This window comes from Xyrauchen texanus, chromosome 9 (assembly GCF_025860055.1).
Source record: "Xyrauchen texanus isolate HMW12.3.18 chromosome 9, RBS_HiC_50CHRs, whole genome shotgun sequence".
Taxonomy (NCBI): Eukaryota; Metazoa; Chordata; class Actinopteri; order Cypriniformes; family Catostomidae; genus Xyrauchen; species Xyrauchen texanus.
The window spans coordinates 34,744,977-34,770,950 of record NC_068284.1 but is presented as its reverse complement, the minus strand read 5'-3'; the positions used below and the strand labels follow the sequence as shown (position 1 = coordinate 34,770,950).

The 25,974-nt window shown below is 37.5% G+C and overlaps 1 protein-coding gene across 10 annotated transcripts in view; it reads left to right on the top strand.

The window, feature by feature from the left end:
- LOC127648999 (ras GTPase-activating protein nGAP-like) overlaps positions 1–25,974 on the top strand; it is a 118,832-nt gene that overhangs the window by 70,148 nt on the left and 22,710 nt on the right. For 5 of the 10 annotated variants that reach the window (XM_052133876.1, XM_052133874.1, XM_052133872.1 and 2 more), the window contains 2 exons: positions 11,942–12,051; positions 17,489–17,601. In XM_052133876.1, coding sequence (XP_051989836.1) covers positions 11,942–12,051; positions 17,489–17,601 — 223 coding nt within the window. Of the gene's footprint in view, positions 1–3,386; positions 3,809–11,941; positions 12,052–17,488; positions 17,602–25,974 lie in introns of those variants that run through there. The other 5 variants (XM_052133875.1, XM_052133873.1, XM_052133881.1 and 2 more) reach the window with 3 other exon arrangements.

The following is a 25,974-nucleotide window of genomic DNA, read 5'->3' as shown; positions in this document are numbered from 1 at the left end:
CTGTACATTGAATATCAGGTATCATCATCAGTGCTATGATGGCATGAAGAAGCCTAATGATGCAGCCTTTTCATTGATTCCAATCTGTTCAGGCATGTAGTATTGATAAACTCCTATGAAGAAGGTCTTCTTGTGGTCATGTTGGGACAATTATTGGTGCTTGCTAAGGCATGCATCACTATTTCTGTTGCGCATAATTAGGGATTTGAACAAAGCCCTAACCCTAAAGGCTAGGGTATACTTTGTTTTTTCGCTTGCCTTTACATCTCGTCCGTGGTTGAGTGCTCTAGCCTTTCAAAGAGTTCTCTTTTGACCACAAGAATTTACAGATGCATTCACAGCATGCCCACTATGGCTTCTTTGTGATAACGCTTTAGTTCAGTCAATACCAGGCGCATGAGTAGGTGACACATTTAGATGTGGACAGTCCACATGTACTGTGCTGATAAAAAAAATATGCTTCCTGTAAGATTATTGTTTGTCATTTGGTCTTCTGATTGGTATATACATGGGATTCGGTCTTATATTTGCCACAACAATTGTGTTTTAAAGGTAAAATCATAAGCGGTACAATAGCATAGGCTCAGCGTTCATGATTACTTGAGAAGGTTTATGATACAACATAATTGCATTATACAATAGCTTGAGAGTATTTTACTTATTTTTACAATAGTGTTTTCCATTAACAAGCAATTGTGCAACATGACAAAACAGGGTTTTTCCTGGATCAACTAAAACATTTGTGCTGATGAATCTGAATTTTTTTATCATTTAGTCAGCTTCTTAAGAGGACTCAAGTGTGAACATCCTTTCTAGGACAATATTTCTATTGGCAGTAGAGCATGTTTGTCCATGACTTGAAGGAATATTCCGGGTTCAATACAAGTTAATCTCAATCGACAGAATTGATTACCACAATAAATTATTTTTTATTATTATTTTCTTAAAAAAAGTTAGTTAGGCACTTACAATGGAAGTGAATGGGGAAATGTTAAAATACTGTTTCAAAAGTGTAGCAACAAGTCATGAACTATGTGTGTTAACATTAATTTAGTTAAATCGCATACTAACCTTTTTTGTGTCAAGTTATAGCCAATTTTAAAACTTCGTTGCCATGCTGATGTTATGTCAACAAACCATTAAACCCCAAAAGTACTGTAAAAATTAAGATTTAAACAACTTAACAACTCAAATAATAAACAAGTTTAAACAAGTAAAAAACAACAACTTTATGCCACAAATGCTGTAGATGCACAAAAGCCTAACTTGTTTTGAACCCAGAAGCTTCCTTTAATTTTGGTCAAAAGGAAACACTTGCTAGTTCTTTTTAATTATTATTTAAAAAAAATCATATTTCAGTTCAAGTCTGAATATTTTTCTAAATAATTGCAATTAGACTTTTTTTGTCCAAATCGTTCAGCTCTAGTCTTCTCTAAGCATTGTTCATATATCAGTACATTTATTGATGATCTTCTCATCCGCACAGAGAATTTTGGGTAATGTAAGTGCATTTATGCTTAAATTTGTTGCAAGAAAAGTGGATCTTAAAAATGAACTGTGGGCAATGTCATTGTTTCATCTTTTATATCTTTAGGTAAATTGTTTTAGATTCATTTACACCCTCCAAATGACATTTCACCACAGATTGATTGCCTGTTTCAGCAGGCAATAAAAGCCTATACGGTGGTGTTACGCTAACTAGGGACCACCCATCCTCCATCTCCACCCATCCATCCTCCAACCCCAGAGCTCTTGCATAACGTCTAATTACAGCCCGGGCCCTCTGTTACCTCCAGCACTGTATTGATCCGAAGAAGGGCTTGGCCAAATCAATGCAGTAAGTGGATTTTCAGGGGCAGTCGCAGCCTGAAGGGGAAGAGAGAAAGAGAGATGCTGCACTGGCCTCACAGAGGGACAGACAGGGGGACCTGTCGACTCTGATGCCAGGGGACAGAGGATAGTCAGGGACAGTCTGACCTTGGTTTGCTTGGCTGCACAATAAGAGGAGATTGATGGGATAAAAACTAGGAATGAGAGACAAGAATAACACTAGGTGTGATGCAATAACTGTGATTTAAGAAAACCAAATAAAGGTGTAGTCAGTGAGTTTTTGATTTTGAAGTTGTTTATTTGTTTTTGGCTGGCTCAGTGTATAAACATTTGTACAGCCATGTGTCCTCAGTTGGTTATTCTTTGGTAAGGTTTTGGGTAAGTTTAGCATTAACTCAACTAGGGGATCTATAAAGTGTTGTAAAAGTGGGATTATTAAAGGGATAGCTCACTCAAAAATAAATACAACTGCTACCTTTCTGTTCTGCTGCAAACATAGACAAAACACATTTACCATTTCTTTGGACAAGGAAATGTAATTTGTTTTTCAGCAATTTAATTTGAATCACTTTCCATCAAATGTATATCTTTATATACGGCCAGTACTAAGATGCAGTCTTTTAGGGGGTCATTTTGATCTTTAGGGTGGAGAAGTGGTTGTCTCTTCATTGGACCAGGAGGGAGGTTTCAGAAGGTCCCGGTGTGGCACAAGGAAAATGTATGGGGGGTAATGCCCTGACCCCTACTTGGTATTATACGTATATTGTTGTCAACCAAACAATTCTAGAATATTGCAATGTACATTTTTGTTTATATCACGTACCCCTACTCTGTGCCTCCACGGTAGCATGTAAAATTTAATTTGCACCTCTGCAATTTTAAACTGGACCAATCAGTTACGAGATATGCACAGGTGATGTCTGTATCTAAAAGGTGATTGTCTATTTTACCTGTAAAGTGAGACTTCCTTTCTACGTCCATTCTAATTTCTCCCATTAATTTTAATACAAGTGGCCTGTCTATGCCGTTGGATAATGTTCATGTAATCTGATATCTGATGCATTTTTAAGGACATTCTAAAAACATCATGTAAAGTCAAGGTTATTAATGCATTGTCCAAAATCAGCAAAATATCCATGTATGTTCTTGTGCACAGTTCTGCCTCTTTTATTTCAGTAGGTCACAGCCAGCTAATAGCTCTAACGGTCCCAACATGGACCTAGCTGTGTAATCTGATACATACTTGTGTTTCCTCTCTATTCTTTTCTGACCTCTAAAACACCTCAAACGAGTGATCTGCATTCATATAAGCCAAAGCCCCAGAGTTGTGTCCCATATGAATCACAAAAACAAAAGTCTTTAGGCATAGAGTGCCTCTTAATATTTCTTAATGTGTGCTTGCACACGCTCCTGTGTGTAAGGCTGCAGCAGACAGATGGAGCCAGATGCGTCGAGGAGGGGGTTGGTTGGGGGTGGGCAAGAGAGGGAGATGGGAAGTGCTTGCAATTCTGCTGAGAGGAACAGTGGAGTAAGGTTACAACAATTGATTGAGTAAATGCGGTAACATCTCTTCCGCTGGCGTGCCAAAAAACAGAAGCTGAAGCTGTTAAAGTGAGGACTAGGACCGCTTTCGAGAGATAGAAATAGGGAAAATAGGTGGGAGGTTGAGCAGAGTATGTTACAGTGTTTTGAGAGAGACCCAGAGAGATAGAGAGGGAGAAGTGAAGGATAGATAGCTGGAGTGTTTGTACGGAGAGGAGGAGAGGGAGAAGTATGATGTGGCAATGAACCGCAGCAGGAGAAGGACAATGAAGAGGCTGCTGTTTATCAGTGCAGCGGAATTGTACTTAAGAGTGATGAACAATTAAAGAGAAAGTGCTTCTGCTCATTGGACGAGGGGTGATGGTCACTCTCCAGCCAATCCAATGGTGACCAGGTCCATTTATTCAGCAGGTGATGGGCAACAGCTGTGATCGAGGTACTCTGTCTTTCTCTCTCACTCTTAGCTGCATTATAATACATTGGCTTATTAGATTAAAAGTTATCTTCCCACTCTCAGAATGTAGAGTCATTTAAAAAAATACATATTGATTGAAGTGGCACTGAATAATTTATTACAAGTCATTTAGTGCTTTAAAACTTGTCTGTGTGTGTTGAGGGGTGACGAGTGGTGGTGTTCTACCATCCGTGATGTCTGCTTGTCGTTCATAAATTCAGAACAAGTACAGCTACGCTTACTCGGAGGGATTGCTGCAAGACTATATGTCAAGTACGGCACTGCAGAGCAATCACACAAGCCACAGCAACTTAACAGAGAGTGTGTGTGATGCGTGTAAGAGTTTGTTTGCCCTTGTCCGAGGAGCTTAAGTGGATGATATGTGCAGAACATGTGCTGATGAGGCGATAAGGAGAGAACTGGATGTTGCTGTTTTTGCAGAGCAGCTTCTCAGAAGTGCTAGTCTATCTCTGAAACATTCTCAGTGTAATCGCAAGCACAGGAATTCCTCAAGGGGACCAAAGATACAGCCAAATGGGCTCTTCACTCAGGATGTCAGTCTGCACTGTTTTTTAATTATTTTCCTATGTAAACATGCTAGGCAGACATCTTTGACCATTGTGAGGCATCTTGCTGCTTTGTTTGATGTCTCACTCCACTGTATATTTTTAAGATGCTGTGTTAATTAGAATTTAAACAAAAAGTTAAAACATTAAAGGTGTATCAGCTCCCTTCCCCTGTTTTTGAATGCAAAAACTGAGCTTTTGTGAGTGTCCCCTAACAAGCTGCAATTCTGTTCAAATGTTGTTATGGACCTCAGCGGTATTTCAAATATTAGTTCAGTGCCTGAGCCTATCATGAAACCACAGAGGCTACTTTCACAAAGCAGCAGAAAACAGTTTTAGTTGCGTTTTGAGTGCTAAAAATGGTTATGTTCATTAGGTTTTAAAGAGACTGACAAGTGACTACCAACAGGGATGCAATCTACTCACCTTTCAGCTAGTCACATTTTCTGAAGCCTTGTGGGTGAATTTTGGAAAAAATCGGGAACAAACCAGAACGTTTTAGGCTACTTATCCAAGATTGGCGGGATCTGCCTTCAATAGTTTCAGGGGGAAAAATCCTTAAACATTCAATACAATTATTTACACCATCGTTATCGGTCACTATGTTTATGTAGACATTACGCAAGGCTACCACAAGCTGTCAGCCATTGTGATTTTTCTGGGTTAGAGTTGGGTTTGTCAGACAGACTCCACAGAACTTGACTGGGCCACTCCTCTGCTGCAAAAACAGGTCGAGCAGATAAATTTGGCTGTTTATCAATTATTTTCTAAAGATGGGCCAAATGCGACGGATGCATAGAGTTAAGAGACATTGCTTCATGTCTCGTGTACATTTGATGAGAGATGCATTGGTTTGTAGGTGTGTAAACTTTGTGAGAGTCCGTGTTTGGGGTGGGTCAGTATGGTCAATTTGTCATCCAACATCTAACAAGTTGATAAGTGTGGTTGTCTAGTAAGTTTATTTAGATTTAAGGTTTTTTCATTGAAAGATATCCAAAAACATTTTCCTACTCCATGAGAGATATTACTGAAATAAGTGTTGTAAAATATCTCACCTGTCTCTGTGACAGCTCTAGACTCTGTAAACTGCAAACAAAAATATGTCCGCGGACAATGACACTTTCGACCTGTCAATCATTTTGCGCGTACTCATCGTGCTGTAGTTGCAGCTATTTAGAGAGATTTACTGCCATTTTTAAGCCATGTTGTTCATAATAGTTGTCAGTTCAGGACACTGTATTGCTGCTATTGTTTTTAACAACCATTTCTGCACAATGTCGATCTCAATAAAGCTCATTTGGTATCTTTGAATTGTGGGTATTGGAAAGAGGGAGCCCCTTAAGAAACATGTCTGGTCGGTGTATTATTGACCCTTAACCAGCCTAATTACACTTTGCTTCCTTAAAACTGACTAGTCATTCAGACAAACCAATTAGTTGATTTTGAAAATATGTAGTGTTGTGCATCCCTATTGTGTGTGTTTTTTATTTGATATGGTTTTAAGCTCTTTATTGTGAGTGGAAGAACTGTTCCATTCTGAACTTGAGCAGCAATGGGCAGCTCTCCAACAGACCAGGCACAATCTCTATTATATGGATCTACTGAGGCCTGCAAGCTAAAACCAGAACAAGCATCTTGGCCAAGACCTCTAGGTCAATTTCAACCGTGTCCCCTGATTCAGTGTAGACATAGAGACGCATTCTCTTTTGCAACAGTTCCTGCTCAGTGATGGACTGGGTTTTTATTACTCAGGGTGAATTAACTCATTATGGGGGTGATCTGCACTTCAGTTGAGGAGGTGAATGGCTCCCTGTTCAGCCCGAGGGGGGAATCTCAGTGCAGCTATGCAGATGTAGGTAACATCTTGCTGCATCCTTGACACACATAGGCTGAAAGGCCCTGTGCAAATGCAGAATAAAATGGTGAGAGTGGTTTTTTTTTTTTTTTCATTCACTCTGAGAGGAAAATTAGTCATATTCCACATTGCTATTAAGAGTGGTTTTATATAAGAGTCACAGGGCGTCCATCTGGAGTCTGGTATCGGCAGGTAGATTGTGCATTTATTGGTGGATGAGTGGTTTATTAAGGGGATTAGTGAAAGCTTTGGGTTAAATCACTTAAGTCTCCCTGCTTGCCATTTTAGCCAGTGAATCTGCAAGAATAATGCACTGTTAGTGACCTGCATGGGACATCATTATTGGAGACATTGACTTGGAGAGGGCAGTTGACTTAATTAGACCCTAGACTTCAGTCTTTGTAAGTGTGTTGTCCATTAAACACATCAAAATGCGTAAATACATGTAATTTCGGATTCACAATTAAGGCTAATCCACACATAAATGCAGAACTGATTGCATTTGCATGGTTTGTTTTAGTTTCTCAAATTACTTTTGTACTCTGCTTAAAACATTTATATAAATGTACTTTTGTGATTAACTTTTGAGACACTGATTCAAAAATATAACTGGTCTGATCTTTTATCTCAGAAGTATGGCCTTTGTAATGCTGAAATTGCTGGAGCAAGTCCACACTTGTTAAACAAGCCTAGAATAACCTGTCCATAGTTCTAGAAACTGTGCCACAAGAAAGGCATGATAATCTTCTTCTAAATAGGTATGTTTTTACATGACCATTTATTTATTTAGCAGACGCTTTTATCCAAAGCGACTTACAAAACGAGGAAGGTACATAAGTGATTCATCTTAAGGAGTCAGTAACATGAAAAGTGCTGCTTTACAAAGTTTGTTGAAAAGTGCTAGCCAAGGCAGAAATTAGAGTGCAACAAGAATAATAATTTTTTATTATTATTATTTTGAGTGTATGTTCACTTTTTCATGAACAAGTGCTCATGAAAAAGGGATTTTGCTTCATGGATGGAGTTAACAACAACAACTTACATTTATATAGTGCTTTTCTCAAACTCAAAGCACTTTACATAGTATAGGGGGGAATCTCCTCAACCACCACCAGTGTGCAGCGTCCACCTTGATGATGCGACAGAGTGCGCCAGAACGCCCACCACACACCAGCTATTGGTGGAGAGGAGATGGTAGAGTGATGTAGCCAATTCAGAGATGGAGATTATTAGGAGGCCATGATAGATAGGGGCATTTGGCTAGGACACCGGGGTTAAACCCCCTACTCTTTACGAGAAAGTGCCCTAGGGATTTTTAATGACCACAGAGAGTCAAGACCTCAGTTTAACGTCCCATCCGAAAGACGATGCTTTTTTTTTTTTACAGTATAGTGTCCCCGTCACTATACTGGGGCATTAGGACCCACACAGACCATAGGGTTAGCACCCCCTGCTGGCCTCCCTAATACCACTTCCAACAGCAACCTTGGTTTTCCCCAGGAGGTCTCCCATCCAGGTACTGGCCAGGCTCAACCCTGCTTAGCTTTAGTGGGCAACCAGGCAATAGCCGCAGGGTGATATGGCAGCCAGAGTTAAGGAGGTCGTTCCACCATCAAAATACAATGAAGCTGAAATAGGGCTGCATGATTTGGACAAAAAGTCATATTGCGATTATTTCGAAAAATATTGCGATTGCGATTATGATGGTAATGTTTTCCACATGTTCAACTGCAAAAAGGCTTCTGGGGATTTCTCACTTGAGCCCTCTTAAAAAGATATACGAACTATTCTTTACTGTATATAAGATAGTCCTAAAGAATGAGGCTTAATTTCAAACTGAAGTTGAACTGATAACCCATTGGTGTAATTCAATTTAAAGTGAAAATTTTGGTTAGTTTGTCACCATTTCATTTAATTATTTGTATTCATTTTTTTATTATATTTAATTTAGCAATGCATTATATTATAGTAACTAAATATTTGATATAGATTTATTGTATGTACGTTCCTTCCTTTTTATTTTGTTTAATGTTGGTAATATTAGTTCCGCTTTCACTTGTTTCCGCAGGGAGTGTAATAAGGGCGACACACTCTCTCGTGAGGGAAACAAATGATAGAAGAACGAAGAGATGTTTCTGGACTCTACAGGTGTTACTGTTAATGCTGTTTGTTCAGCAATAATTTTATAAAGATGTTTGAATTATATTCAATGTTATATTCCACGTTGTTATTATTATGATACCTCTGCCTTACGGAGACTGAGATGCTGCTACCACAGTTAAATAATTTTAAAAAACGCTTCAAGCAGGACATGCCAGTTTAGTGTAAATAAAGCGTTTAGCGCACATAAGCAAATGGAACCGAACTCCGAGCACTTCTGTTACTCTAAGCATGAGAGGGAGTTGTGGAGCACAGAACTGCTCTGAAAACACTGTAATAATGCTCTTACTAAATATAGACTGGACAGAGCAGTGCAAATAAACTTTTAAGGGAGCAGGATATTTATTTAATTAAATCACAGCCTTTGCAATTTAATAATCGCAAATCGGTTTCAATTTAATTTCGATTAATTGTGCAGCCCTAAGCTGAAAGTCCGCGAAAGGGATTTGGTGCCATTTTGTGTTGGTACCACAAGGTGCAACTCATTTGCAGACTGCAGTATTCTGGTGGGCACGTAGGTCTGATTTTAGGAATGCTGGAGCAGACCAAGGTACTGTTCTGTATACCATCATCAGAGCTATGAAATTAATACGTGCAGCAACGGGCAGCCAGTTTACAGAGACAAGGAGGGGTGTAACATGCGCTATCTTGGGTTCGTTCAAGACCAGCCGTGCTGTTTCAATATGGATAATTTGCAGAGGCCTGATTGTGCATGTAGGAAGGCCAGCTAACACAGCATTGCAATAATCCATTCTAGATATGACAAGTGACTGAACAAGGAGTTGTGTGGTCACATGATCAGAGAGGAAGGGTCTTATTTTCCTTATGTTTTAGAGTGCAAATGTACGTGATCGTGCTGTTTTTGAAATGTGGTTGAGTAAATTGAGTTGGTTGTCAATAGTTAACCCTAGATTTCTGACCATTTTGGATGGTGTTATTGTAGAGTTGTAGGGTTGGCTGGAAAGACACGTGTGTCATTGGGGAATACTGGAATACATATTGGAGAATTCATTTGCATGAATAATGTGTCCCAGTGATGTTGTTTATATGGAGAAGAGAAGTGGGCCAAGCACTGAACCCCTGATGTACCCCAGTAAGTAGCTGATGTAACTTGGACACCCCATCTCTCCAGGCTACCTTGAAAGACCTACATGAGAGTTAGGACTTGAACCAGCCAAGCACATTTTCTGAGAGTAGAGAGGGTGGACAGGAGGATCTGATGGTTTACCATGTCAAAGGCAGCAGATAGGTCCAGCAGAATAAGGATGGATGATCTGGACCCAGCTCTCGTCTGTCTCAGTGAATCGGGGAAGACAGCAGGGTTATCTTTTAAATTTGTTTCATTTTATTTTTCATTTTCTCCCCTTTTTCTCCCTAATTTAGAATAGTGCATACGGGCACTTGATACATTTCTGAAGCAACAACTGTGCTATTTAAACCGCTTTACTATCACTTGTGCTGGTGAGGAGAGGAGAAGCTAACAGCTGTACTCTCATAGAAGCAGATATATCTCTCATCCTGGACCAGCAACTTCCATTTGTGCTTATAAATTAATAGCATGGCATAGATTAATTTTAAATAATAATTAAATACTATTAAATGATTTACAATAAAATAAAAATAATATAATCAGTTGGAGTAATAGTATTCAGTGTGTTTTTATGGAGAAACAATATTTCTTTTGTGTGTGTTTTAAGAGGTTTTTTTATAAGGTTTTAAAGAAAGAAACTGAAAAACTGAGATCCTTTTTTTAAACTATAGAACCATTTATTTAATCTTGTGGATGTTCCAGGTTTTTTTCACAGCTCATACTGAATTTAAAAGTCCAGTTGATGTAATGTGACTCAGATTTTTTAAAAATCAGAACTGAATTCTGATTTTTAAAACCGCTGTTAAATAAAAAGCTGAAAGGGAAAAAAATCGAGAATAAAAAAGAAATTTTGAATAAACTGAAAGAAAAATATTGAAAGGACAAGATGCATCGTGATGCATCGAGAATCATTTTATAATCGTATCGTTACCCTTTGAATCGAAACCTGAGGCCAGTGAAGATTCACACCTCTAATTTTAGTCATGTAATTTGTATTCAGTACCGGATTACAATTCCAAAGAAATCTACCCAGCAGTGGTTTGATAAAAAAAAAAATGGCCGCAGATGTTGGAAGCAGAATATCAGAATTTTTAGAATTCAAACTATATACTATTTTCTTTATCTGGTTACAAAAGTGCTAAAAAAAACTATCAAATTTTATGCCTGATTTTACTTGAAGCAACTAAAATTGTGGATTGTTACTCCTTATGGAAGAAAAAAGACATTCATGGTAGCTTGAAAATGTCTGTGTTTGTGTGAAAGAGAGAGTGTGTGTGCTTGATATAATTGACTTAGTCACATACATCACTAAATAATTGCAGCGCTAACGGGACGGTCACTCTGGACAATCTGGACCGTCACCCAGTCAGCTTTCATCAAGGTTTTGAAATGGCTGTGCTATCCATAGATATATTATGATAATTTAAAAACAGAAAATAAAGTGTGTGTGTGTGTGTGCGTGCGTGCGTGCGTGCGTGCGTGCGTGCGTGCGTGCGTGCGTGTGTGCAAAAATCTATAAATATATATATATATATATATACACACATACACTGATCGGCCACAACATTAAAACCACCTGCCTAATATTGTGTAGGTCCCCCTCGTGCCGCCAAAACAGCACCAACCTGTATCTCAGAATAGCATTCTGAGAAGTTATTCTTCCCACCACAATTGTACAGAACAGTTATCTGAGTTACCTTAGATTTGTCAGTTTGAACCAGTGTTGCCATTCTCTGTTCACCTCTCTCATCAACAAGGCGTTTCCATACACAGAACTGCCACTCACTGGATGTTTTTTGTTTTTGGCACCATTCGGAGTAAATTCTAGAGCAGGGGGGTACACAATTAATGTTCCAAGTTATGAATATTAAAAGATAAGAGCAACAGTTAGTTTTGAAGCTAAATGACAGCAGCCCAGTTTTTGTGTTTTAAATATTTTACATTCATAATATATATGTATGGGACAAAGGAGGCCTTTTGCTGGATATAAATATGGTGGTTCAGGGGGATCCCCAGAGAGAATATTTATAAATATGTAAAAGTCTGAATGGACTATTTTTATATTTTCCTTAAAGTGAGAATCTACTAAGTTACAAACAAACAATTTACATAACAGTGAAGCATTAAAATGCTGTTTGTTTATTTAAATATAAATAAGCTTTCCTTACCACCCATGTCATGATGACATCTGTGATTAATTAGAACAAAAATATGTTTGTTAATTATGAAAGGCTCCTAACATGCTGATTAACAAAGCTACATTTAGAAGGAAAAGCGTTATTTTCCAAAGGCGGCATGTTAACTTGTTCTGACACAAACCTGTGTAACAGTTCTCCTTCACAATTGTTCAAATATCTGGTGTTCTCTGATCATTAATGTAATTCTCCCAGTCTGTAGAAAGACTTCCTTTGGTCTAATCCCTCCCTTTTTCTCTTCCCTCATAGCAGAAGCGTCTGCGGAGCGCTCTCCCAGACGGAGGAGCATATCGGGGCTGGGCAGCTCGGAGAAGAATATCTCCATGGATGTCCCCAACTCCTCTCCCTTCAAAGTGCCTGTGAGTAACAGTTCCTGCACTCATATCAACATTACACCAGCTCATCACATCTGTCAGGCAACCACCAACCTCTCCCAGTCAGCAGTCATTATTTGATTTTTGGGCCTTATTTCTTTTTTTGTTTGTTTTTTTCTCCAAGTGCCATTAAAGCAACCTCAGCATGTTTTCCTGCTCATCCCATCATTCATAAGCTCTGTCAAGAGACTTGTTATGTAGTCAAACTACTCTGATGTAGAAATAGACTAGAATTCCTGCTTGGGATAAATGCCCCACTTAAATTACCCTCCTGAGCCCATGATTAGTGAAGCGTGGTCCTGCTCCTCGTCAGCCACTGATGGTCTTCCTTATTTCAGGCCAATCCCTATGTATGGGGACAGAGGTTCAATCAGAGTTTGTTCAAAACTGAAATTGGCAATTCATATATTACAGTAGTGCACTAAAGGCAAACATGCTTTTAAAGTTTACCAAGCAACCTTTTCAGTTCTGCTGTAAAAATTGTGCTTGAACAACAAACAACACTCTTTCCAACAGCAAATATTGAAAAAAAGACTGTCTGTACCTCTGAGATGCATTAGAAAATGTTTGATGATATTTTTAACCAGTCAGGAAGTAGGCCAAAGCAGATATTTATATCCCAAGCATTTCTGGCCATAGTTCTATCTGTGATTAATTGTTACATATGTGTCACTCTGTCTGAAAATATCAAGACTGAACAAGCAAACCAATTGATCAGTCCAACCACTTGAATAAATGACAAACCTGTTACTTTTGGTTGTTTGGATTTCTTGCCCTGTTTATTCAACATTATGCCACAAATTGAATAGAGCTTAACTTGTATTGAACCCAGTAATTCCTGTAAGGAATGAATTGTCATATCATGATGTGTTTCACTCTACTGCCTTCCAAATGGAATGTTAACAGACTTCCTGACCTCAGATACTCTCTGACCTATCTCATGCTTGTCTATTTTTTTGGCCAACCCTTGTCTTGATCCAGCTTTTCCATATTAATCTCCAGTAACAATATAGAGTAAAAAACATGATGAAGATCTGCTCCAAATTGACTAATTTATCACATACATTTTCTTTATCTTGCTAATGGCCCTTTTAGTATCCAAACGGTCAACTATTCACAAGCTATCACAGATCTGAATGGGGCAAATCCACTTAAAGTACTTTCCCTGCCCTATTTTTTTAGACAGCCAATTTCAGTGCAGTATTGGATTCAAATGCATAGCCACTCGGGAAACCCTCTGTGATTACTACACTGCATGGCCATAAGGAAGTGTTCCAGGTTCTGTTATTTTCATGTTTCCTCCTCCTCCTTCCTCTTTACTTTAGAATTTTGAAGCCACAGTACATGCTAAACTTACAGTAAGCATGTTATAATTAAGAAATAAGCCACAAGAGTCTGTTCACAAGAGTCACAATGCTTTTTTACCACGGTTACGGGATGTTCTGAGGCACAATGCAAAATGTAATAAAGTTAGACACTTTATAAATAATTACATGTATTATTGATGATGATTAAGCAATTCTTCTGCCATGTAATATAATATAGTTTATAATCCGTACCTTTGGGGATACAGTAGATACAATGTCTTTGAATGTGGCTCGTCCAATCTCAGAATCAGAGATCCGACACATGTTATACATAAAGTATCTTTCACACATGCAGCCTTTTTCAGAGAATGAATGGCAATAAGCAGTTTAGAAGTCATGTGTGAATACGACCTGTTTGAAAATACCAGTAAATTTTACACTGGTTATTTCCCTGGATGAGAAGTTGTAACATTTCCAGAAAAATTCAGTTTTGACACTGTGTGAACAGACTCGTAAGATTAACTGTTTGAGCATTTGTGAGGTCAGGATGCGCTGACGTAAGACTTAGATGAGTTAAAAAAATAAAAAAAAACGCCATAAAACTGGACAGATAGTGAAATTATTCAATTTAGTCTGAGGATATAAAAAAGTTTTTATATTTAGAGCCGACTAGCCATGATTTTCACAGGCAGCGAAATTACCCATTATGCTTTGCACGTTCTTCTAATATGGATGTTACAGACTTCCGTTTCGCAGCTTAGCGGCCATTACACGACAACAATTTCAACAAAAACTGAAAACTTTTTATGCGTTTTGGCTGTTCGTTTACATGATAACAGCTTTTTGGGGCCTGAAAAGCAAACTTTTGAAAACGGGTTTCAAATTGCAAGTTTTTGAAAACGATGCCGTTATCGTCTCGAAAATTACGACCTCATGCACATGCGTATTACGTGTTCAGACCATAGGAATGAACTTCCAGTATTCCGTCCTTACCTCCAGGGCGAACAGACCAACATGAGTCCTTAAAAAGGTGGCATGCTTTATAGTCCAGTGTCACTTGTAGCAATAAAGCAACCTCATCATCGTCACTTGTAGCAATAAAGCAACTTCATCATCCGTCCAGACAAATTAGCTTGATTCTTTCGCCATGTTCATTGTTTGTGTTCACCGCTCTGTGGAAGAATGCTTATGTGCACAGGTGCATAGTGTTTCTTTACAAAGTGACATCGCCAACTACTGGCCTAGCATACATAATGCAGCATTTTTTATAATTTTCTCGGATCCGTGTGAACGGGGATCATTTTGACAACGTTGTCATCTGTATGAGGAACTTTTCAAAAACGCAAAAGAAAAACATTTCTGTTTTTAGTACATCGTTGTCATGTAAACGTACCCTTAGTCTTATTACCAAGCACTGAAATATCACTAACAACAGTCAAGAGTGGCGGAACAGTCTGTGTTTACTTAATTTAAACCCCTTCCTCACTAAATGCTGCTATGGACAAACTGTTTTGATGGCAATCCCCGAAATGATAAGTACATAATCACACACATTTACATGCCGATTGCACCAGCTAACGTAAGTTACAACTTGGCCTAGTAGTGGTGTAAATGAGCACTAAGTCACAATTTGCGCACTACTAAATGTTTGAGCATTGCACTATTAAACTTGGGTAGAATGTAACCCTATGTATAAACAAAATATTTACAGAAGCCTCCAACCAGGAGTAACTGTTGGAATAAAAAAGCAGACTGATTAAATCAATGAGCTCATGTTTTGCATGACAGACTGCAATCCTTTAGGCATGCAGTACATGATGATGTTGACATTTACACTAGTTTATATTTACAAGAGAGAACATTATGTAAAAAATTTACCTCTTAGCTACTCTTCACCAAAGAATTGATCAAACGATGCACTTTTGGGGTGCATCTCCCAGTCTCAAGTTTCAACACATACAAAAGATTTTGAATATTAAAATTAATAAATGTCAATTCTTCCAGGCTTTTGTATTAGTGTTTATTTATTGCCCCTTATTAATTTTAGATACAGTTCCTGAATAATATTATTTAAGTAGGCTAAACATACTATTTATTATAGCTACTTTATTACGTATCGTATTTCAATGGGTATATAATTTTTTTTTTTTTACAGCTGACAGTTATGTGAGAAAACAAAGTTTGAACATTAACTGTTACGAAATAAAACTGAAATGCACAACATTTCAACACATTGGTGTTCAAATGTGAAGGCTGCTTATTGGATCAATTTAAGTAAACGTCATATCATGCGACTATGCATTACTTTACGGAGAGTTTACAACCTACTAGCCAAGGCTGAGTTCTGAATTGGCAGAAATAGAATGAGGGGCATGGTAGTAGGCAGACATGCATGCACACATATGGCAGAAGTAGTAAGAGTAGTATAGGTTGTATGCCATTGCAATGTCTTGCCTTAAGAACAGGTGGTGCAACCAAATGAAGCACTGACTTAGTTGCAAACTAACTAGTAGTTACTAAGCCCTTAGTGTGAACTTTACGTCCCAAATTTAGTGAGAACTTACGCACATCTGGTGCAACCCAACCCTACGCCGTGTGTGTGAGAGAGTGAGACGCAGACAAACAGCACGCAGAGAGAGAGAATCCATGTATATTATGCGTTTCATCAGGTTTCTTGTTGAGTACTTCGATATGAAAACAGACAAATCACTGACTTGTAGGGAATTTGAAATCCTGACCGGATGCTTTTTAAGGTTCGAAAAAATAAACCATGTCCATGAAAAGAGGTTTTATGGTCACCATAGTTTACATTTAAAAAAATCTTCAGTTTTGAAGGATCTACACTATTTCTGCATTAACAAGTGCTGATTCTCACACAGATTGCTGAGAAAACTCTGTCACATACACTCATAGCACGACATGAGATATGAGCCTCAAAGATAATTGTAAAAAAAAAAATAGGAGCTCGGTTTAAATGTTTTTCATCTTTTTTTATATGCCAAAATGACTGACAGCATTTAGAATTTTGTCAGTGTTTTAAAAAATAGGCAAGTGATGGAGAATAAGGTTAATACAAGCTCTGCTTATTCATACAGGATCTGGTGCAACTTGAAATGTTATCATTGTAACATTTAAGCCACCTGTAGTTGTTATATCACCCTCTAATGGTTTTAGACATCCATGTTTGTTTACGTCTGTCATCATACGTCTCCTAGAATGGGGACGATATGAAGAAATTTGTCAACCAATAAAATAAATAACTACATCTCAAGAGTTTAATGGTATTTTAGTGCTGATGTGTGAATGGTGGCAAAATGGAAAGAGACAGAAAGCCAGTGCATGTGTGAATAGCAGATGTGGTACATTTACCAGTAAGGCAATCCAACAATTTTACTGCAATTTACCAGGTTTCATACATGAAAGTGGCTATAGAATGTATAAAATGGTTAAGATTAATATCCATTTTCTTTATTAAATATATTTATTAATAATTTGAGCTGTTCCACCTACTAACTTAGAATGAACTTCTAACACTCTAACATTGGTTTTAAATGAATAAGGCAATGCTAAATAGGCTGAGAGTACATTTTTCCTTCATTCCTGTTTTGAAAATAACACCCTTGTCAGAACAACTCATACTGACCTAGAGCCAGATATTACTCATATAAAAATACGCAGGTGGCCTTTTGTACTCACCGACTTATTGGTTACTTATTAATATTTTATTTTCCTTTAAGTCATTGAGCAAGCACTGACTGTGCTACATGCAGACAGTTAACCATTCAGACGGCATTTTATTACTCTGTGCAAGTGCATTTTCAAGTCCAAGATCGACCTATATGTCTGTCGAAAACAGTCTGAAAAGTCTTTGTGAAGTTACATTCTGCTTCACTGTGATGGTGGTGTTTTCTTTGTGATACGTTCAGGATTTAGAGTCTCCATGCATAATTTATCATCACTTTTTTGTCATATGCAGACACTTAATCTTGAGTAAGCTTGACTCATACAGTGCACAGTCACACGCCATCATGCTCAGTCCGTCATTCACCGACTCACTATGAACACGAGTTCCTTAAAGCAACACACCTGACTTTCTCTCCTTTTCTACCTCACAGGGTTTTTTAAGTAAACGACTGAAAGGATCCATCAAAAGGACGAAGAGTCAGACAAAGCTTGACCGCAACACAAGCTTTAGACTACCATCATTGCAACCAACAGAAAACGACAGGTACAGCTTTCGCTGGTTTGTTTCTCTTAAGTTTACACTGAACTTAATACCACATTCATTTTCCCTCAATCATTGTGACGCTGTGTCTCCACCCAGATTTCAACAAGAATATTTACCTTTCTAATAATCAATTTAAAGCAAGTTGTCTGACATTGTGATGATATATTACACTGGTAAATAGATTTCTTTTAATCAATTAGCTTCATTACTGACCCCTGACTTTTTTATAGTTGATAGTTACTGTTGATTAGGTATTTTTTCTTCAGTATTGAGTTACCAACACTAAAGATTGACAGAAATATGAGCCAGGTGATTAATCAGTCAATATATGGCCATTTCAATTGACTAGTCCTCTTGGCCAATTAACAAGTTTTATTCCACCTAATGTTGATTCACAAATATGCCAACAGCCTTGTCAATGTATATTACATTTTTCTGTTTCTAAATATTTTGGACAAAATTTACAAGACTGTGTACTTAACATCTTTTTATTGAGGATCCAAACTACAATCCCACGAAGCACCTCGAATGATGTAATCAAATTAAACACAATGAAAATATATAGAACTATTGATTTAAAGTTGTTAAAGTATAGAAACAATATATTTAATTTGTATTGCAAAAATATTCTGATATTTGAAAATATACAAGTAGTTTTGAAGTGTAGGAAGACGGACTCAATTGCATCATTCCTAGTATATCATGAGAGTGGGCGGTCGCTTCAGAGCTTGTTTGGCATGCATTGTTGGCTGTGATTTATCTGATTGGTGGATCATTCTCTGGTGGATTATGGATAATGTAGTTATTCACCAGTAATTCTGATATTAAATGTAATTTTTAAGAAATGGAGTTGAAATGATGCAGACCGATTGCTTTAATGGAGGCATGTACCATTGATTAACATATCAGAGCTCATGCTAGTTCTGTCTTTAAATAAATATTATTTTTACTTCTGGAATCAGACTGTTGCTTTCTGTTTTGTATGCATTTTATTACCTATCATTATAGCCTACACTCCTACACCAATTTATTAGGTACACCTGTACACCTAATTTTTCATGCAATTATCTATTTAGCCAAAGTTTGGCATGAGTGCAATGAATACAATCCTTCAGATACAGGTTTGGAGCTTCAGTTAATGTTCACATCAACCATCAGAATAGGGAAACATTTTGATCTCAATGATTTCGACCGTGGCATGATTTTTATTGCCAGGTGGGCTGGTTTGAGTATTTCTGTAACTGCTGATCTCCTGGGATTTTCACACACAACAGTTTCTAGAGTTTACTCAGAATGGTGCCAAAAACAGAAAAACATCCAGCGGGCAGCAGTGCTGTGAACGGAAATACCATGTTGATGAGAGAGGTCAATGGAGAATGGCCAGATTAGTTTGAGCTGACAGAAAGGCTCTGTACAGAAAGGCTGGTACTCTGTACAATTGTAATGAGCAGAATAGCATCTCAGAATGCACAACACATCAAACCTTGAGGCGGATGAGCTTCAATAGCAGAAGACAACATCAGTTTCCACTTCTGTCAGCCAAGAACAGAAATCTGAGACTGCAGTGGGCCTACCATCTGTTTTAGGGCTGGGATAAACGATTATTTTTTAAACGATTAATCTAGCGATTATTTTTTCGATGCATCGATTAATCTAACGATTCATTTTCCCAGTCCGATTAGAGTCCAAAACTCTCAGTTTTTGAGAGCTTGTACCCACTGCAGCCTCTGCTCTGTTCTTGGCTGACAGAAGTAGAGCCCGATGTCATCCAGCCCGTCTAGCACCAAAAATCATGCCATGCTCAGAATTACTGAGATCAAATTATTTTCCCCATTCTGATAGCTGATGTGAACATTAACTGAAGCTCCTGACCTGTATCTACATGATTTTATGCATTGCACTGCTGCCTCATGATTGGCTGATAAGATAATCGCATGAATAAGTAGGTGTACAGGTGTACCTTTATAAATTGGTCGGTGAGTGTATATTTAAATTATATTGACGATGGTCCCTTATCAGGCTAATCAAGCCTCCGAGAGGGATAAAGGCCGACTACGGAGGATTGTGTGGGGGAGAGAGAGATCGTCTACGGACATGTCCGTCATGTGTGTGTCTTTGTTTTTGTTTAAGTTAATCATTAAAATATTATTTATATCATCAATCCGGTTCTCGCCGCCTCCTTCCCATTGAACTACGTTACACTCATCATCAGATTTACACAACACAATTTACAAAACTAATATGTAATTATGTGTATATTAGTTTTGTAAATTGTGTTGTGTAAATCTGATGTTTATTGTAGATTGTTATATATGCTGATATGATTAGTGAAATTATGTTGGCTGGTCATTTTATGCTAGGGCCAAAACACTGTGAAATTTGGGTTTTTGTGATCATTCATTTTTTTGGCCAATGAAGCTTTTTGCAATTATTTAAAATTCATCTGCTCACTCTGCACAATAATCTGACAATCAGATAATCAATTTGGACACGCATGACTGAATGCATGTTTCTTGATCTCATGATCCTAAAGACCTTCTGATCTAAAAGGCCTATTCTAAAATACTGGAAATTAGTATGAAATTTTAGTATTAATTTACAAAACTATAGTTAATTATAAAATAATAATAAATGGATCAGTTGGACCAATAGTGAAGGAAAAGTGGTCAACAAGCCTTCAATACTGTTTAAAAACATCCCATGTGGCAACACAAGAAGTTAGTTTATAGAATCCCCAGAATGTGCAAAGCTGTAATCTCAAGAAAGGTCTTGAAGAAGCTAAATTAAAGTGAGTTTTGATTTGCTTAAATTATTTAATAGTTTAGATGACTTTACTATTATTCTAACATAAAAAATAGAGAGTAAGTGTGTCCAGTGTCGGTCTATAATGTTCAGAGCAACTCCAGAACAAAAGCTCAGGCTTTATCTTAAGACCAGTAATTTACTGCCCTCTAATGGTCTGTCCAATGTCATCCTTCCCTTGAATCATCACAAAACAATGATGTGGACAGTGATTTTTATTTTATTTTTTCCCTCTGTTTTCTTTTGATTTGTTTGATTTACTCTTGATTTAAATGTATGCCATGTCACAACTGGGTGTGTTAATCCTGTAAATCTTGCTTTAGCTGAAGGATTAATGGTTTAGCAGTGCTGTTAATATCATTAGGGAAAGGCACTTTTGCATCATTACTGTACAATCAATGTCTCTCAGGCCTGAGGGGTGAATTAGGACTGGTTACTTGTGATGACAAACTAGGAGTTGTATTTCCAGCGCTTCTGTTTGTGTTTAAGACTGGATTATATTTTATGTTTTTCTCTAGTTCCTGGTAGAGCATTGTGCTAGAAACACCAAAGTCATGGTTTCAATGCACAAGGAACACATACTGATAAAAGGAATATCTTGAATGCAGTGGATAAAAGCATCTGCCAAATCTATTAATGTAAATGGATGGGAACTGTGGGCTCTGGTTTGGTTGTTTGCTGTTGCCATATATACTGCTGTACTCTAATGGCCACATCTGCTGTGGTTAAACTACAGATGAGAGAGATGCAATCGATAAAGATGGTTATTCCTAAAACGCTGATTTCTCACATTGCTTCATGTGGATTGAGTTCATCTGTTTATTTGGATGTAAAATTGAGCTCTAGCTTTTACAGTAATGCTTGGAAGGTGTGTGTGTGTGCACGCACATGATAGAGGAACACATGCCAGTCTGATTGAGATGAATTACAGCTCTGACATATCCACATATTTGTCACTGCGTTCACTCATCAAGGACATGTGTGTTTAAAAGAATAGTTTACCAATAATGAAAATGCTGTCATTTTCTTGTTACTGTCGCTCAAAACATGTTTTTTTTTCTTCTGTGGAGCTCAAAAGGATTTTGTTAGAATTGGGTGTAATCTGATCACAAATTAATTTGAGTAAATAAGTGTAAAAGTGTTAAAAATATAAAAACTAGTGTAAAGGTAGTCTAATGCATTACAATTAAAATTATTGTAATCACATAACTTAAGGAAATTCAATTAAGGTAATTAATTTTATGTACAAAACTTTCTAAAATTTACACATTTCTAAAGTAATAATTGTTCAGAATACATTTAAAACATCAAGTATGATCATATGTTATAAGTTTACATACACTTCGGGTGAAGTCATTAAAACTAATTTTCGAATCACTCCACAGATATAATATTAGAAAACTATAGTTTTGGCAAGTCATTTAGGAAATCTACTTTGTGCATGACATAAGTAATTTGTCCAACAACTGTTTACAGACGGATTGTTTCACTTTTAATTGACTATATCACAATTCCAGTGTGTCAGAAATTTATATACACCAAGTTAACTGTGTCTTTAAGCAGCTTGGAATATTCCAGAAAATTATATCAAGCCTTTAGCCAATTAGCTTCTGATAGGACATGTACCTGTGGAAGAATTTTAAGGCCTAAATTCAAACTCAGTGACTCTTTACTTGACATCATGGGAAAATCAAAAAAATCAGCCAAATCCTCCACAATTTGGTTCATACTTGGGAGCAATTTCCAAATGCCTGAAGGTACCACGTTCATCTGTAAAAACAATAGTATAAACACCAAGGGACTCTCAGCCATTATATCGCTCAGGAAGGTGATGCATTCTGTCTCTTAGAGATGAACGTAATTTGGTGTGAAGAACAGAACAATAGCAAAGGACCTTGTGAAGATGCTTGTGGAAACAGATATGCAAGTATCTATATCCACTATAAAACGAGTCCTATATCGACATAACTTGAAAAGATACTCAGCAAGGAAGAAGCCACTGCTCCAAAACCTCCATAAAAAAGCCAGACTACCGTTTGCAAGTGCACATGGGGACAAAGATCTTACTTTTTTGGAGAAATGTCCTCTGGTCTAATTAAACAAAAATTGAACTGTTTAGCCATAATAACTATCGTTATGTTTGGAGGAAAAAGGATGAGTCTTGCAAGCCGAAGAACCCCATCTCAAATTTGAAGCGTGGGGGAGGCAGCATCATGTTGTAAGGGTGCTTTGCTGCTGGAGGACTGATGCCCTTCCCAAAATAGATAGCATCATGAGGAAGGAAAATTATGTGGATATATTGAAACAACATCTCAAGACATCAGCCAGGAAGTTAAAGCTTGGTCGCAAATGGGTCTTCCCAATGGAGAATGACTCCAAGCATACTGCCAAATACCGCGGCAAAATGGCTTAAAGACAACTAAGTCAAAGTATTGGAGTGGCCATCCGAAATTTGTTGGCAGATCTGAAAAAGTGTGTGCGAGCAAGGAGGCCTACAAACCTGACGCTTGAGATGCTTGTGGAAGGCTACCCAACGTATTTGACCCAAGTTAAACATTTTAAAGACAATGCTACCAAATACTAATAAAGTGTATGTAAACTTCTGACCCACTGGGAAATAAAGTAGTGATCCTAACTGACCTAAGACAGGGAAAGTTTTCTACAATTAAATGTCAGGAAAAGTTTTTTAGAAAGTAAGTTAAAAGTACATTTTGAAGTGTAAATTATGTGATTTACTTTTTTCATGGAATAGTCAGTAAAGCTTCTGATTAACATTTTAGAGAAGTAATTAATAGTTGACTTACAATTTTTTAGTAACTTGCCCAACACTGCCTGATGGTGATTCTAAAGTGTCCTTCCATTTATTATTGAGGGTACAATATCTCTGCATAGGAGAGCCAAGTGCATCCAGTTAACTGAACTTCTCTCTGGAAAAGGGCAGTTTTCTTCTTTCTTAGCTTAAAGCTTAAGTACATTTACATTTATTTACATTTATGCATTTGGCAGACGCTTTTATCCAAAGCGACTTACAGTGCACTTATTACAGGGACAAACCCCCTGGAGCAACCTGGAGTTAAGTGCCTTGCTCAAGGGCCCAACAGTGGCATCTTGGTGGTGCTGGGGCTTGAACCCCCGACCTTCTGGTCAGTAACCCTGAGCCTCAACCACTGAGCCACCACTCAGTATGTGATTTTCTTTTTTTTGTTGTTAAAATGCTTAATAGCTTTATATGCAGAGACAATTATAAGCCATTCATAGGTTAATTTTCTCAAAAACTGTGGCACTGAAGTTCATGTTGTGCCTGTCGTGTCTCAGTGGAATTATCAGATTTCCTGCATTTTGTGGAAGAGCTTTGTCCGGATGCGGACTGTGCATTGATATGCTGAGCTCTTAGAGTCAGAGCAGGTGAAACGTATCGAAAGCTGGAAGTGAGCCTTCTTTCCTTCTCAGTTTCTGCATCAGCTGTCCTATTCAGTGTAAGACACCTATGTAAAAACGAGAGGGAAAGAAATACAGGGAGGATTCATGGATGACTAGATGTTTGCAGTGCCAGAAATTAAGGGTGGCTTGTGGCAAAAAAGCCTTTGAAAGTGACACAAATGTCCCCGAAATTAAAAATGTGATTACAAAAATGCCCCTGTACTAAAACATCTGATATACTATAGCTCTTTATATTCTATTATAGGTGGTCCTTATTATTATTATTATATATATATATAAATAATTTATATTTGATTATTTAATTTTGAGAAAATGTATTTTAAATCACATAAAATGATGATGCTGCATTTTTTTTTTGTATGGATTCTCCTTAATGGAAAATTCCCCTTAATGGACATTTTTTGTATGGATGGATGAATTAAATAAATAATTTGTAAAACACTCTTGTACTGCAGTGTAGCTAATGTATTGTGCATGTACTGTTGAAGAATCTATTGTTAGTTATATGCAGGGTATGAAATGGCACTTTTTTTTCAGACCTCAAAAGTCTACTGCGATTGATAATTCAATATTATGTGCCTATTTCACACAATGAATTACATTTACTATGTCACAAATGCAACCAAAATATAAATTGAATGTTTTATTGAGCTCTCTGAAAAGTGTAAATCCAGTATTCACATTGAAACATCCACAACAAAATAAGGTACAGAAACCTAAATAATATAAAAATAAAGTCACATACGTTACATGTGTTCAGCAATCGTAGACATTCTATGGGCAGAACACGCTAATTGATATTATGCTCTCTCCTAGGATAGAGCCGCAGAGGTTGTTATCTCGATAAACAAAATAATCTCTGACAGCGCTTCCCTGTCACTGATAAAATGGAGAAAGACACTCTTAACACTAGCTGATGTACAAAATCAGCCTATGTAAGGCACATTTTAATGACCACATAAGCAAGTCAAGTCTTTACTATCACTCAAACGCAGAATCAGACATTTTCAAGAGCTTTTCATGGTGAGTTCCAAATGGCGCACGATGCTGGCTTTGATGCCCTGATGTGAATCATGAACTCCGCATCACGATTGCTGTAATAAAGCGGATAGCCATGGTCTACCGGCAAATTAATATTGTGGAGGATGAGAGTTTAAGGGATTTAATGCCCATTGCAATGAATATGTAACCTATGTGAGGACTAGATTCAAACTCCCACTTAGACTTTGGGAAATGTTTAATGTTACTTGAATTGGTGATATTTTAGAGCATTGTCTTAATATTTTTGAAGGCATTGCTTAGAAAATTTTAATAAAGTACAATTATTAAATAAGTACATATTTTTTCCTAAGATGGCAATAATTGAATCTTTTAAAAAAATAATTGAAAGGTAAATATGGTGTCAAATTTCAGCCCTTTTAAAATCTGCGATGAATCACGATTAAACATTTTAATCGACTTACAGCACTACATATTATATACATTGTTCCTGAAAATGCCCTTCACACTAGAAGCACCCACACATTGCTAAATGTACAGAATACATATTTGTGTCACTGGATGTTCCTGACCAACTTGCTCTCCAACAGATACTTTGTGTGGGTTTATTCTGTTTGTGCAAGCATCCATTATAGATGGTATTACGACACGGTGTCTAGACAGAACAGGACCTAAGGCTTGTCTTGTATATATTTGTGAAAAAGCAGAACAAAATTTACATGATTGTTTTATTTCTGCTCTGGACTTCTTATTTTTTCATTGAAAGATACTCAACACATGTAACAAATTGCAGAATTTATCATGAATAAACAAAACTAACCATGTGAGAAATGTCAAGGTGTGGATGTTGTGCAAGTGTGGCAGTTGGGCAGGTGTGAGGCGGGTGTCTGTGGGTTAAAGTGTTTGAGATGTTTGTGTAGTCAGCTCATCCTCAGCTCCTCATAGGGCTGTCTCTATGGTAACATTCTCATGGGAATTTTGGATTGGCCAGCCTTCTTTCTTGTTTATCCCCATCAAGTTCGACCTTCCTGCCCTCCTCTACAACCTCACCTGAGCTACGGCAGAACAGTGCTACACCTGCAATGAAGAATGATGTGAAACAACATAATACCTGTTAAAGTCACCTTTTGT